Raw genomic sequence first — 14,251 nt, 5'->3', positions numbered from 1 at the left:
GGAATTTCTTAGAGACCTGTTAAGTGATTGTGACCAAAATTCTGATAGAAATATAGAAAGCAAAGGCCAGACTGATGAGGTCTCAGATGGAAATGAGTAACTGATCGGGAACTAGAACAAAGGTCACCCTCCTTACGCCCAGGCGGAGAACTTGGCTGCATTGTGTCCATATTCTAGGGACCTGTGGAAGTTTGAATTTCAGAATGATAGCCTAGGGTATCTAAGGGAAGACATTTCTAAGCAGTAAAACATTCAAGGTGTGGCCTGGCTGCTTCTAACAACCCACAGTCAGCTATGGAAGCAAAGGAATAACCTACATTTGGAATGTTGGAATTTACATTTAAAAAGGGAAGCAGAGCATAAAAGTTTGGAAAATTTGCAGCCTAACCCTATGGTAGAGAAGGAATTCAAGTGGCTTGTGGAGCAACAACTTGCTAGAGAGATTAGCTTGACTAAAGAGGGTCATGTGCTAATAGCCAAGACAATGGAAAAAAGGCATTGAAGTATTTCAGAAATCTTGTAGGCAGCCCCTCCCATTAGAGGCCCAGAGGCCTAGGAAGAAAATATGGTTTTGGGGGGTTGCCCAAAGGCCCTGCTGCCTTGCACAGCCTTTGGACACTGATCCCTGCATACCTGCTACTCTAGCTTCAACTCTGGCTCAAAGGGCCCCAAATACAGCTCAGACCACCACTCTAGAGGGCGCAGTCTGTAAGCCTTGGTGGGTTCCAAGTGGTGTTAAGCCTGCAGATGCACAGAACGCAAGAGTGAAGAAGGCTTGGCAGCTTCCTCCTAGATTTCAGAGGATGTATCAGAAAGCCTGGGTGCCCAGGCAGAAGCCTGCTGCAGGGGCAGAGCCCCCACAGAGAACCTCCACTAGGGGAGTGCTGAGGGGAAATGTGGGATTGGAGTTCCCCCACCCCCACAGAGTCCCCAGCAGGATACTGCCTAATGGAGCTGTGGGAATGGGCCTGCTACCCTCTAGACCTCAGAATGGTAAAGCCACTAGCAGCTTGCAACCTCAGAATGTAAAAGCCACAGGGCAGATCTGCCCAAGACCTTGGGAGCCCATCTGGCACACCAATGTGCCCAGGATATGGGACATGGAATCAAGGATTATTTTGGAGCTTTAAGATTTAATGCCTGCCCTGTTGGGTTTCAGACTTAATGGGGTGTTACCCCTTTCTTTTGGCCAATGTATTTCTTTTGGGATGGAAACATCTACACAATGCCTGTACCACCATTGTATTTTGGAAGTAAGTATATAGTTTTTTATTTTACAAGCTCATAGGTGGAAGGACTTGCTCTTGAGTCTCAGATGAAACTTCGGACTTTGAGTTAATACTGGAATGAGTTAAGACTTTCAGGGACTAGTGGGAAGGGATGATTGTATTTTGCAATGTGAGAAGGACATGAGATTTGGGAGGCCACGGGTGGAATGATATGGTTTGGATGTGTGTCCCCTCCAAATCTCATGTTGAAATGTGATTCCCCATATTGCAGGTGGGGCTTAGTGGGAGGTACTGGATCATGGGAGCAGATCGCTCATAAATGGCTTAGCATCATCCCCTTGGTGATGAGTCAGTGAATTCATGCTTGAGTTAGTTCACATGAGATCTGGCTGTTTAAAAGAGTCTAGGGCTAGGCATGGTGGCTCACACCTGTAATCCCAGCACTTTGGGAGGCCAAGGCAGGTGGTTCACTTGAGCGCAGGAGTTTGAGAACAGCCTGGGCAACATGGCAAAACAAAAAAAAAATGCAAAAATTAGCCTGGCATGGTGGTGTGCGCCTGTAGTCTCAGTTACTCTGGAGGCTGAGATGGGAGGATTGATTGAGCCCAGGCGGTTAAAGCTGCAGTGAGCTATGATAGTGCCACTGCACTCCAGCCTGGGTGACAGAACGGGACCCTGTCTCAAAACATAAAAATAAATAAATAAATAAATAAATAAATAAAGCCCAAGGCCTCCCCCTTCTCTCTCCTGCTCCCACTCTCGCCATGTGATGCACCTGCCCTGCCTGCACCTTCCGCCATGATTGTAAACCTTCTGAGGCCTTCAGAAGAGGCAGATGCTGGCATCGTGCTTCATGTAAAGCCTGCAGAACCATAAGCCTTTTAACCTCTTTTACCCAGCCTCAGATATTTCTTTATAGCGATGCAAACAGACATCACTATAAGCAATAAATTGGAACACGCCAGCTGTGAATTTGCGATTCCTGTTGGAATATAAGACCTTAAAACAAAAACAAAAAAGCAGAATTGCCATCAGGTCTCTTTCAGAACTCACTTCTGACCCTTTGCCTTAGGAACAGAGTTTGTACAAACTGTCTTCACCTTGGGTACCTTCTGCTGTCAGAACACAGCACCTTTACCCTCATTTTACCTCACTGTGCCCTTCCCATTCCTCCTTCTCTTTCAACTTGTTGGAAGAATGTTTCCTGAGTGGAATATAGTAAGTGAACTTTTTTTTTTTTTTTTTTTTTGAGACGGAGTCTCGCTCTGTCGCCCAGGCTGGAGTGCAGTGGCCAGATCTCAGCTCACTGCAAGCTCCGCCTCCCGGGTTCAGGCCATTCTCCTGCCTCAGCCTCCCGAGTAGCTGGGACTACAGGTGCCCGCCACCTTGCCCGGCTAGGTTTTTGTATTTTTTAGTAGAGACAGGGTTTCACCGTGTTAGCCAGGATGGTCTCGATCTCCTGACCTCGTGATCCGCCTGTCTCGGCCTCCCAAAGTGCTGGGATTACAGGCTTGAGCCACCGCGCCTGGCCATGAACTTATTTTTTACTCTTGTTCCTGACCACAAAGACAACAAGAGTGGCAGCAGTTACCATAGAATTTTAAAGATGAGTAGTGAAAGGCAAGTATTTGGAGTCAAAGACTAAAGCCTGAAGGTCCAGCTCTAGAATTTATCATCTGTGTGACCTTGGGCAGGTCACTCTTCATCTCTGGGCTTTAGTTCATTTCTTTGTGCTTAGGAGGCTGCAGTAAAAAGAACACGATGAGACAATGTTCATGAGAAGTATAAACTGTAACATGCCACATGAGTATTTTTCATCCTAAGTGTAATAATCATCCTCATCATCACAGAAATGAGTCTATTGCCAGACTCCTGAAATGCCTGGGGACATGGAGACAATGTCACAGCAGTTCTGGGAGGCCACTCATGCAGCTTCAAGGTCGGCTCGCCACTCTGTCCAATGGAGAGGAGAAGCCAGTAGGGGGCTGGTGCAGCGTCTCAGGGAGCATCTTAAAGTATTTTGATTAGGAGACCATTTCCTGAATTCAGAGGACTTGTTTCAACAAGCAACCATCAAAGTCAACTTGGGAAAGACAGGAATAATTAATCATGGTCCTGTCTGGGGCTGACCAAGCGGCAGATGGATTGATAAACCTTTCAAAGGGGAAGGTATTCCCAAGGAGGGCCGCTGCGCCTGGCTGCCCCCCGATTGAGATTTGTGAGCACAGATAAATGTTTTCCCTGCTCACTACAAAGACTGGGAACTCGCACGGGAGTCGAAGGGCAGGGTAGCGAGGAGTTGCCCTTTCATCTTCTATTGGGTGAGAGAAGAGTGACAAAGCAGGTCCCACACACCTCTCCCTCTACGCCCAGCTCAGGAGCCCAGCTGCCCTGGCCGTGTGTGTGTTTCAGTGCCCAAGACACCAGTTACTTAATCTGTGCAACCTTGCTGAATCCTCAGAAAAAGCAGATGTTACAACTCTCACTTTAAAGATGAAGAAATGAAGGCTCAGGGAGGTCAAGGTCACCAAGCAAATGGCAGAACTAGGAGTAGAACCCACCTGCTCCACCTACACTCTAGGGCTGGGAGGAGATCGGGGCAAAGGAAAGGATAGAGAACCCTGATCCCATAAAGGAACCTCCTGGGAAGCCCATGGCGGCGGATGAAGTGTGATTTGCAGGGCTCAGATGAAAAAAAGACCATCAACAAGACCAAATTCTGCTGAGAGCCTCTGACATGAAGTTCAAGGTTGTCACCTACTTATCTAGTAATCGATAGAGGCCAAACAGTTCCCACGCTGCACAGACCCCAGCTACTAAAAGGTTTCATTGTGTTACTCTGGAATCATCGCCTGTGTTCAGACAGCTTGTCCTGTTTTCTAACTCTCGGTGTCTTCTTGCGGTCCAGCTGTCCAAGCTGGAGCAACGAGCCTCGCCATCAGCTGCCTGACTTTACTATTCCATCACCTCTATTCGGAGGTGGGGCTTAGTCATCAACTGAAACAGTGACTAAGCCTCTGGATTCCCCACTTTCAGTGCACCAGGAAGTTGATTCTAAATTTCCTGATAAAACCGCAAGTGGATGCATACCCCTGGAAAAGCCAGGCTGTCTACTGGGGAGTCCCCATGGGTTGACATAACTGGGTCATTCCCGGAGCTTATGGCATTCTGGGTCAAAGGCAATCAGCCTCAGGACCTCTGACTTCTTGGTTACTTTCCCCACTGACAACTTTGTGGATCCTCAGGGATGCCTCTTGCAAAGCATGAACCTCAGCAGGGGATCTGTCCTCCTGAGCCCTCCTTGGAAATACCTTTTCCACGATCATTCTATTAGGGAACACTCAATCTCAATGTCTAAGCACTCTATGTCATCCAGGCTCCAGCGACCTATCAAACTTCTGTCCTTGTTTAGTGCTCTTACTGGGGAATCTGGGGGAGCAATAAGCCCTTTCAGCCTGTGGCCCTTTTTTCGCCCTGGGACCTTAAGGATTCCCTTTGCAAGTAGCAGGGGGCCTCAGAAGGACCTAACTTCTGGCCAAGTCCATGCTTGCCACACCCTCTGCACATCAATAGCCTTAGTCACACCCTGCCCACACCCCAGCCCCCGCAAATCCTGCTGGCATTACCTGTTTACTTGAAGACATGTTGGTGAGTGTACTGATGCTGCTGGTATCTGTGACCACCATTGCAGATGGAAACCGGGAGGTGTGGGAATACTGGGGGGGTTCCTGCTTGTGTGAGTACACTGGAGAGACAGAGTAAAGACAGAATCAAGGTGCATGCACAGGCACATACACAGCTACAGAGCCCCCATCCCACACCACAGCTCCCATCTCCCCAGGCAGATAAAAGGGGTGGTGGTTACAGTGGGGATTTCTTTTATGAGTTATCCATAAGATTCATGTAAATTTCAAGTCACATGACCAACTCCCGAAAGCATGCGGATGCTTGGCTCTGAGGGAGAGACCAGCCTGTTCTCAGAACATGGGGCCTAACAGGGAGGCCTCCGGTATGGAACGGGGGTGAAGGTCACTGGCCGTTGCCTCAGCTTGCTCTTCTCATGCAGGGAGGCAGGTTATTTCCTGGTCCGGGGCACCATGGGCTCTCTCTTCATGGGTGACCAGGCCTGCTGGGCCTCAGCAGTCCACGGGTCACTGGTGACCACTCTCTGACTGTCCCACCCAGGCCTGGCCACTGAGGAAGCCTGGCCAGGTGAAGGGAGAGGGGTAAGTGGGGAGCACATTGCCATGCTCTGGGAGGATGGGAAGTGGGGCACATGTGGTCTCAGACTCTGCTACAGGCTGTGGCAGATTTTCAGAAGCCACTAAAATGTGATTGGAATGTGAGATGGTGCTCAGAAACCAGCTCCACAGGCCTGAGTGGGGATTGAGCCCTGAAGATAGAAGGCTGGACTTGGCTGTTCTCCCCCAGACCCACAGCTTATCCGATGCAGCTAGGGAAGAAACACAAATCTCTTCCACCATCATTGCCTTCTAGGAGTCCCTTTATAAATAATCTTGATAATTCTTTATGCTTACCAAACGCAGTTCACCCCATGTTTATTTCATGCTCATAATGACCCTAAATGCATACTACTTCCATTTCGTGGATGAAGAGATTGGGCTTAGAGTGGCTAAGTAACTTGCATTAGGCTGCATAGCTGGTAAGTATCACAGCCAGGATTTAAATCCAGGTCTGTCTGATCTAAGACTAGTGCTTTGTACTGAACACTTCCTTGGGGTTTCTGAAGCAGAGAAGCCATGATTCCTCCCCAAACTTCCGTGTCAGGGGCTATAGCCAGACCTGGCCAGAGGATTGGAAGCCTGGGACTCAGGACGAAAGGCAGAGATTGGCTGGGAAATAAGTGGTCGAAAGGTAGGCTTGGGGTAGGTATAGAAATTGGATATGAGAAAAAGTCTGTGTGCAGGGATGCAAGGCTGGCAGGGAGGAAGAAACTCTAATGCCCAGGACGGCATGCCACTGGTATTTTTCACTTGTGTTCTTGGTTCTTGATTAGAGGTGTTTGTGGCGTATAAATAGGAGGACACAGGACTCTAGAAGATTCTTCTATTTTAGGGAAGGCAAACGGGATGCAAATTAGATGCCAACTCTGACCATCTGATAATGGCTGCTTGGAAGTTTGGATTGCAAAGGCTAAGTTGAGGTTCACTGGGAAAAGGTGCTGGTGGTTTCTGGGTGTGATCTTTTCCAGAGGTGTTGGAATGGGAAGTTGGCGGTGCGTGTTCCACATGCTGTCTGGCTCCAACTCCCCTTCATCTGTAGGCCTACACTACATCTGTAGGTCCTCTTCAGACCTTTCCCTGGGAATCTCAAGGGTAGAGGAGAGGACTAGAAAAGGTACAGCAACACACACGAATTACGCTTGAGAAACTGTCTTGGTCGGTTGATCACAGGCAGGGAAAAGCGACCAAGCCAATAAACTTCTGAGAAAGTTCAGACCCAGAGAGGGAAAGTGGTTGGCCACTGAGGGTCCTCAGTGCTCCCTCCCTCCACATGCCCGTGTCCTTACTGTGTGAGTTCTGCAGTTGAGTCACAGCTGCCATAAAGGGCTGCTGGGCCATGTGGCTGCCTGGGCTCTGCTGCATGAGGGGCTGCTGGTGAGGGCTGTGCAGCTGCTGGGAGAACTGGACGGGCTGCAGGGCTGCCAGGCTGCCGGCCACACTGTTGATGACAGGGACACTCTGTGCTTGGGAGGTGTTGAGGCCTGTGGGAGCAAGAGGAAAACATCAGAGACAGCTCTTGGGATGAGAAGAGGTGAATGGATGTCATCATTTGAGCCCCTGCTCAATGTCCCAGTCACTGGGCTGAGCCTGTTACATAGGAGATTGCATGGGAGGCGAGTTTAAAGAAATGGAGACTTGGAGAGATGAATGTACTTGCTCAAATTCCACAGTGAGTTGTGGGTTGGAGACCGGCATTAAACAGATCTGACTAAAGCCTGAGAGTCTCCCGAAGTCATCCTGTGACCTCCCAAACTTAGCTTTCTTGAGGTTAGCAGGGCTTTGGAAAAGCTGGCTCTGCTTGCCCACTCCATCCATGCCAGGCTGTGAGAGAGGCTTGCCCTGGTGCCTGCAGGGCAGAGTTAAAGATGTCTACACGGACGCACAGGTTTTTGCCCAGATCCGTCTGTCCAGTAGAGGGCAGGAGTGTGCAGGGACCCAAATTTTGATCAAAAACAACTTCCATAGTCCCGGGAGGGTGAAGTCTGGAGACCCTTATTTAGTAGACTGTGCAAAGACCCCGAGAGATGTCAGGTGCCAACTCCCTTGATTGTAACAGAGACGGGAGAAAACCCTGGAACTCAGCCAGTCTATGAAGTGGGCATATCTTATCTGGCAGCATAGGGCTTGTGGCACTGAAAGGACCAGGTTTTAGAAAGAGGAAGTAGTACATTAAAGGTGGTCTCGTGGCAGTTATAGCGGGTCTTCCCATCTTTCTGCTCTGGGGATGTCAGGGCCTCTGTGACTTGGAACTGTGTCTGTATCCTGAGGCCTCTTTAGAACCCGGGCCACAACTGGGAGGACTGGATCCCCTGGTACCCACGGTCTATCTCCTCCCTAAGAGCGACCCGGAGGAAGACAGCTAAGGTAGGATTGGAGTGGGGACAGGACGATCAGGAGAGAAGACACCTGGACCTACTTCCTGGGGCCGACTGTGTTCGCGTGTTCTTGCTTTCCGGGAAATTGGGGAAAGAATGGGATGAAGAAGGAATCCAGAAAAAGGTCTGTTTTAGGTGGATGCGGAAGGGACACCTAGAGAGGCTTTCCTGAAATGGAGGCGGTTTCATAAGCAGGTTTGTGGGAAGTCATCAATGGAGATAACACAGAGTCCTCAACAATTGCCTCCTCAGAGCTTTCGCTGATACTGTTATCAGAAACCTAAAAGGCGAGAGCCCTGAGCAGAAAGGACAGGGGGATAATCCTGCTTCTGGCTCTCCTGGGTGGGGGCTGGGGGGTGCGACACTCTGATCACCCTCAGAACAGCACTGTCTCCAGTTCCCCAGGGGGCTCAGCGTCTCCTCAAGCCAGCATCTCACCAGATACCCTGATTACTGTGCTTCCCTGTCCTACCTCCTGCTTACGGTCTCAGTCTCCCAGGAGGCCCCATGGATTTGCTGTTTGTGAGAAATCTCTGGGAGCACTGCTGCTGCTCTTTTTGGGAAACTGCTGCCCAGAAAAGCAAATGATCCTGTCTAGAGTGGATGACATTTGAAGGCATAGTTCTGAAACCTGCATGTGCTTCAGAAATCATCTGGGGGAGCTCTTTAACAAATATACATTCCTGGGCCCCACCCAAGACCTAATGAGTCAGAACTTTCAGAGGTGGGGCCCAGGAACCTTATTTTCAATGCAGTCTGTGATCCTAATGTGCCTCAATTCCAGGATTGAGAGCCTCTGATGTCATTCCAGCTCCCTCAGTGGGTAAGTCTTGACCTTTTCATCTGTTTCTGTTTCTGGGCACTGGTTCTTGCTTGGGAAGTCTGCTATCCAGTCCATGGAAGAGAGGAGGAAGAGAATAGGATGAAGAGGTGAGAATGAGTAGAGAGTGAGGAATTGGCCCTGCCACATAATTTGTTACCACCTTCTCCACGGGCTTCTGCAATTCCGAGGCAGGGCCTGTGGTACTCAACACCTCAGTCAGTTAAATAAGGATGCCTGCAACCAGTTCCTTGTCCTGACACTCCGTAGTGTAGGACCTCTGTGTCTCAGCAGTTTTCTGGTGATTCTCACCATTCCTCATGCTCTGTCTACCCCAGTGTACGCAGATATGTACACACACAGCTATCCTTCTAAGGTCAGTGTGCACTTTGGTGTAGCCTATCTGAATAGGAAATTAAGGAGCATTGTGAGATAATAGAGAAATATGAGTAGAGGAAATTAGAAAGTGTAAAATGGAAAGATAAAGACTAGCCCCAGGGAAAATTTTAATTCAGATAGTGTGTGTATATATATATATATATATAACTGTATGGCAGTGAAAGCTTAGAATGGAAGAAATAAGTTAAGTGGGACAGTTTGTTTATTATTTTGATTGCAGAAATAAGTGGAATATCTTCTCCACGGGTCTTTTAATCAAATCTTCTAAATGGCAAACAAGCTGGTTTTAGGTATCTTATCTCATTCCAAACTCTGGTGTTAGTATAATTACCATATTCCATATACCAGAGGGCCCAGTCAAAAGGCAGTACATTTAAAATGATCATTTATATTATGAGTTCTCCAAATGCTTCCCCAGTCCCATTTTCCTTCTGCCAAAATAAATGCACTGTGTGTCAATTTCCAAGCAGCTAAAGATAGAGTGAGAGCCACACATATTCAATAAATTTGTGTGCTCCAATGGGCCTAGCCCTGTTCTGACCTCAAAGGATGCGTAAGTCATTCTCTTCAGAAGTGAGAATCCAAGTTCCGACCCTAGCTAGAGCTGATTTAGGGAGAGAAGAGGGAAGGAAGAAAAAGGCAGAAACAAAGAGATGGCCAACATGGGCCCTAGACACAAGGAAGGTCAAGAGGACAATGGAGCGATACAAGGTTGAAAGAAAGATGACCCATGTGCTGCCCTTACATCTCTCCCAAGACATCCAGTAATACATCCAAGGGTCACAAGGATGGTTTTGAGAAACAATGACTTGGCCTGAGCTGTCATGGTGAAGCTGAAAATATGCTGAATACTCATCAACATTAAAACTCTCAAAGAGACATCCACAACCACAGTTCCCTTCAGCCTTCTCATGCCTCGAGATGGCCTATGTATGGGAGGGCACAGGCTTGCTGTTGAATATGAGCCTCCTGGAGCTGGAGGGACCTGATCCATCTCTGTGTCTTCAGGCATGTGATGTCCCAAAGCAATCTATTTCTCCTTAAAGTTTTCAAAGCTCTCAGATACAATGGCAGTTTCCTTCTGGGTCCTCCCTCGGTGTATTTTCACTGCTGGTCAAGGAGATTTCATATACCACACAAAATTCCCCATTTAGAAGGAAACCTGTCATTCTTACTTCATCATCACCAAACATAAAGAACCTCCTGAAAAATCTACCACCTACTTAGTGACAGGAATGAACTCAAGACAAAGTGTAAGCTACCATGTTATACATATTCATGCTTTAGAGATTTACAAGCATGTTCATATTCACTGTCATTTGATCACTTCAACAACCTATTTTGTAGATGAGGACATTGAATCTCCTAAAGGTTCAATGATTTGACCAAGAATGCACAGCTGCTGAACTGTGACCAGGATACAAATCCATTCCATAATTTTCTCTTGTTTTAGGCTAAACAATCCAAATATTGGATTTAAGGAGACCGATCAGAAGCTAAAGAAGTTAAACCAAATCTACAAGTGTGGGTGAGTTTGAAGGAGACCTACAGTTATTTTTCACCGCACTAATTTGCTTCCCATTCTTCTCCCCGCCCCCAAGTTTTCTGACCAAGAATAGAACTTACTTTGTGCAATTGCCATGACTCCAGAGAGGGGTGTCATGATGAGGTTTTGAGATTGCTGGGGGTTATGGTGGGAGAGGCTGTGGATATTCGTCAAGGTGCTGACTGGGGGCAAACCTCCTCCCGAGACTGAGATCTGATGGAGAGAAAAAAACAAGAGAAACATGGGTGGTCTTGGACCACAAAGAGCAGTTTACAACATGATGTGACTTAGGGATTCCTTGGCATGGCTAGTTCTGAAATTCATTCCTTCATTCACTCAATAACAATTATTGGGTGGGTGCGGTGGTTCACGCCTGTAATCCCAGCACTTTGGGAGGACAAGGCAGGAGGACTGGCTGAGCTCAGGAGTTCAAGACCAGCCTGGGCAACATGGTGAAATCCCATCTCTACAAAAAAAGAAAAAAACACAATTATTAAGTGTCTACTGTGGGAAGACACTGTTCTAGGTGCTGGGGATACAGCAGTAAGTAAAACAGACAATGATCCCTGCCCTCATGGTGCATTTGTTGTTGACTGTCTGAGTTACTAGCCAGCTTCAGAAATTACTAAAGGTTGAGGGACACTAGCCATTATAAGGTTTCTCTACTTTTTCCATATCTCCAGTACACATTACAAAATTTTTTATTTCTTTTTTGGTCAAGGATCCTATATTGTAATCGCCATTATATTTTAATGACAGATTAGTATGAGAAAGCTACTGATTTTTGTGTATTTACTTTGTACATGACCACTTCATTGAAACTTACTAGTGTCTTTTCCTCATTGATTTTTTTCCAAGTGTGTAATTGTAATACAAGCATCTGATGGTAACAGAGTCTTTTCCTTGCTAGTACAGATATGTCTACATGTCCTATTGCATTGCTTAGAACTTATAGTATTAAACGATAACAGCTGTAACAGATGTGCTTGTTTCTGATGTTATCAGAAATGTTTCCAATGTTTTCCCATTAACTCTAGTTGTAATTATAAGGGCACCATCAGTTTTATACACCCCTACACTTTTTCCATGGTAAATCAGTTTACTACTTATAGTTTCAAAATAATTTTTTTCTTTTTTTGAGGTGGAGTCCAGCTCTGTTGCCTAGGCTGGAGTGCAGTGGCGTGATCTCGGCTCACTGCAACCTCCGCCTCCCGGGTTCAAGCAATTCTCCTGCCTCAGTCTCCCGAGTGGCTGGAACTACAGGCACCCACCACCACACCTGGCTAATTTTCATATTTTTAGTAGAGACAGGATTTCACTATGTTGGCCAGGCTGGTCTTGAACTCCTGACCTCAGGTTATGTGCCCACCTCGGCCTCCCAAAGTGCTGGGATTACAGGCGGGAGCCACTGTGCCCAGCCTCAAAATAATTTTTTTTTTCTTTTTTTTTTTGAGACAGAGTCTCGCTCTATCGCCCAGGCTGGAGTGCAGTGGCCAGATCTCAGCTCACTGCAAGCTCCGCCTCCCGGGTTTACGCCATTCTCCTGCCTCAGCCTCCTGAGTAGCTGGGACCACAGACGCCCGCCACCTCGCCCAGCTAGTTTTTTTGTATTTTTTAGTAGAGACAGGATTTCACCATGTTAGCCAGGATGGTCTCGATCTCCTGACCTCGTATTCCGCCTATCTCGGCCTCCCAAAGTGCTGGGATTACAGGCTTGAGCCACTGCGCCCGGCCAAAATAATTTTTAAAGTTATTATTAAGAAAGGGCTGGCCCCTCTTATTCTGAACCCAGGCATGCTTGAGAGCGTCAGGAACCATGAGAGGTGCTCTAGGGTTAGGATACACCAGATGTCTGAGTAACTCAACTTTCCTTCTTCCATCTTTCACTTCCCAGAGCTCTTCAGACCATAGGTCTCACACCAGCACCCAGGTAAGATGGTATCTCCCACCCTGCCCTTCTGGTCAACCCCACAGCGTCCAAGGTTAATTTGAAAAAGAAAGAAAGAAAAAACCGAACAGGTTTGTTTGTGTTTTTAAAATAAGCATCAAGAAATGAGTTAGGGGGTCACATGACCAAGAAGGAATTCTGACCACATCAAACAAGAGAGAACCAGCCTGTTTGCTGGACTTGTTTTTCAAAATGTCAGAGTCATTTAAAAAAAAAAAAAATCCGTAACCTGCCTTCAGACTGAATCTCTTGGGTAATGTAGTTCCTTTGGAGAAAGTCAACCAAGTGACAGTAATTTCTCTGCCATTTCAGCATGTGGTTAATGGTATAAGAGAAATGTGGAAGCCGGTGATAAAGATAATTTAAATGTGTGTGGCTTTAGGATTTGTAAAGTGCTTTCACTGATTGTCCTTAATAGATAATGACACAAGTAGGGCAGGCATTATTACTATCAGTCCCTATACTGCAGATTAAGAAACTGATCTTTAGAAGAGACTATTTCTGTGTCACTTGACTCATAAGTGAAAAAGCCAGAGTTAAAATCCAGTTTTGCTGGAGTTTAAATCTTATCCACATGCTAAGTTTGGGCAACCTTGATCAAGTTACTTCCCATTCTAAAATGCAACCATTATTTTATTTTATTTTATTTTATTTTGAGACAGGGTCTTACTCTGTCGCCAAGGCTGGAGTGCAGTGGCACGATCACAGCTCACTACAGCTTCGAACTCCTGGAATTAAGCGATCCTGTCACCTCAACCTCTGGAGGAGCTGGGACAACAGGCATGCACCACCGTGCCCGGCTAATTTTTTAATTTTTTGTAGAGACAGGGTCTTGCTGTGTTACCCAAGCTGGTCTTGAACTCCTGGGCTCAAGCAATGATCTTTCGTCACCTCCCGAAGTAGTGGAATTACACGTGTGAACCACTGTGCCCGGCTACAAGCATTACTTTCTATTTGGCTCCTGGACTGATGGAAGCTAGGGCACTGCTAAGGATATCAGTGGTGATCCTTACATGGTAATTTGGAGAGCCTGAATTATATGAATGCTGTCACTTATGGTCTGTTCACTATGCTAGGTTCTTTACATACCTATAGTCTATAATGTTGGTATTATTATCCCTATTTCATAGATAAGGATACTGAAATTTAGAGAAGTTAAGAAGTGTGCCCAAGTGGTAGAATTGGGGTTGAAAGCAGGCTATCTGCCACCACGGCCTGCCTGAGCTTTTCACCATCAGGACATACTGCTTGATACTGTGAAAGTATCCAGTATGTGTTTTTCTTTTTTCTTTCTTTCTTTCTTTTTTTTTTTTTTAAAGGTTCGACATGCACAGACTATAACCCTAAACCTGGCCAGATTTTTGTCAACGCATGACATTTGGGCATGGGGGTGGGTAGGGGCAGACGGTACAACAGAGAGTTCAAATGGATTGACTTTATTTCCAAAACCAGTCCTTGGGGAAAGATTTCAGGGCATGTCCTACTGAAAGTCAGCATGCAGAGACTGTCATTCCTAGAACAGGGCTGACCCAAAGAACAACAGTGCTGCAAGCCATCTTCACACCAACCCTATGACGTAGGCATCATTATCCCCCATTTTACAGATGAAGAAACTGAGGTTAAGCAATTTGTCCACCCTACTGCTGGTGAATGACCGAGCCAAGACTTGCACATACTGGTTCCCTTGCCT

The 14,251-nt window shown here is 46.8% G+C and overlaps 2 protein-coding genes and 2 long non-coding RNA genes across 8 annotated transcripts in view; 2 read left to right on the top strand and 2 right to left on the bottom strand.

The window, feature by feature from the left end:
* LOC144335472 (uncharacterized) overlaps positions 1 to 5,920 on the top strand; it is a 63,417-nt gene extending 57,497 nt beyond the window's left edge. Inside the window, exon 3 of the long non-coding RNA XR_013406354.1 lies at positions 5,858 to 5,920. This is a non-coding gene — a long non-coding RNA (uncharacterized LOC144335472). The remainder of the gene's footprint in view (positions 1 to 5,857) is intronic.
* The window catches only part of SYNRG (synergin gamma), a 334,879-nt gene that overhangs the window by 179,808 nt on the left and 140,820 nt on the right, over positions 1 to 14,251 (bottom strand). The gene's annotated exons all lie outside the window — the stretch shown is intronic.
* HNF1B (HNF1 homeobox B) overlaps positions 1 to 14,251 on the bottom strand; it is a 70,955-nt gene that overhangs the window by 9,175 nt on the left and 47,529 nt on the right. For 3 of the 5 annotated variants that reach the window (XM_077969405.1, XM_001112182.5, NM_001194548.3), the window contains 3 exon segments: positions 10,694 to 10,826; positions 6,760 to 6,954; positions 4,856 to 4,974 (listed from right to left, as the gene is read on the bottom strand). In XM_077969405.1, coding sequence (XP_077825531.1) covers positions 4,856 to 4,974; positions 6,760 to 6,954; positions 10,694 to 10,826 — 447 coding nt within the window. 5 annotated transcript variants of the gene reach the window in all.
* LOC144335457 (uncharacterized) lies at positions 8,554 to 13,613 on the top strand. The gene is made up of 4 exons (XR_013406338.1): positions 8,554 to 8,671; positions 10,521 to 10,595; positions 12,508 to 12,543; positions 13,224 to 13,613. It is a non-coding gene; the product is annotated as an uncharacterized LOC144335457 (long non-coding RNA).

The sequence above is a fragment of the Macaca mulatta genome, chromosome 16 (assembly GCF_049350105.2).
Source record: "Macaca mulatta isolate MMU2019108-1 chromosome 16, T2T-MMU8v2.0, whole genome shotgun sequence".
Taxonomy (NCBI): domain Eukaryota; kingdom Metazoa; phylum Chordata; class Mammalia; order Primates; family Cercopithecidae; genus Macaca; species Macaca mulatta.
This window is presented reverse-complemented; position numbering and strand designations above follow the sequence as displayed.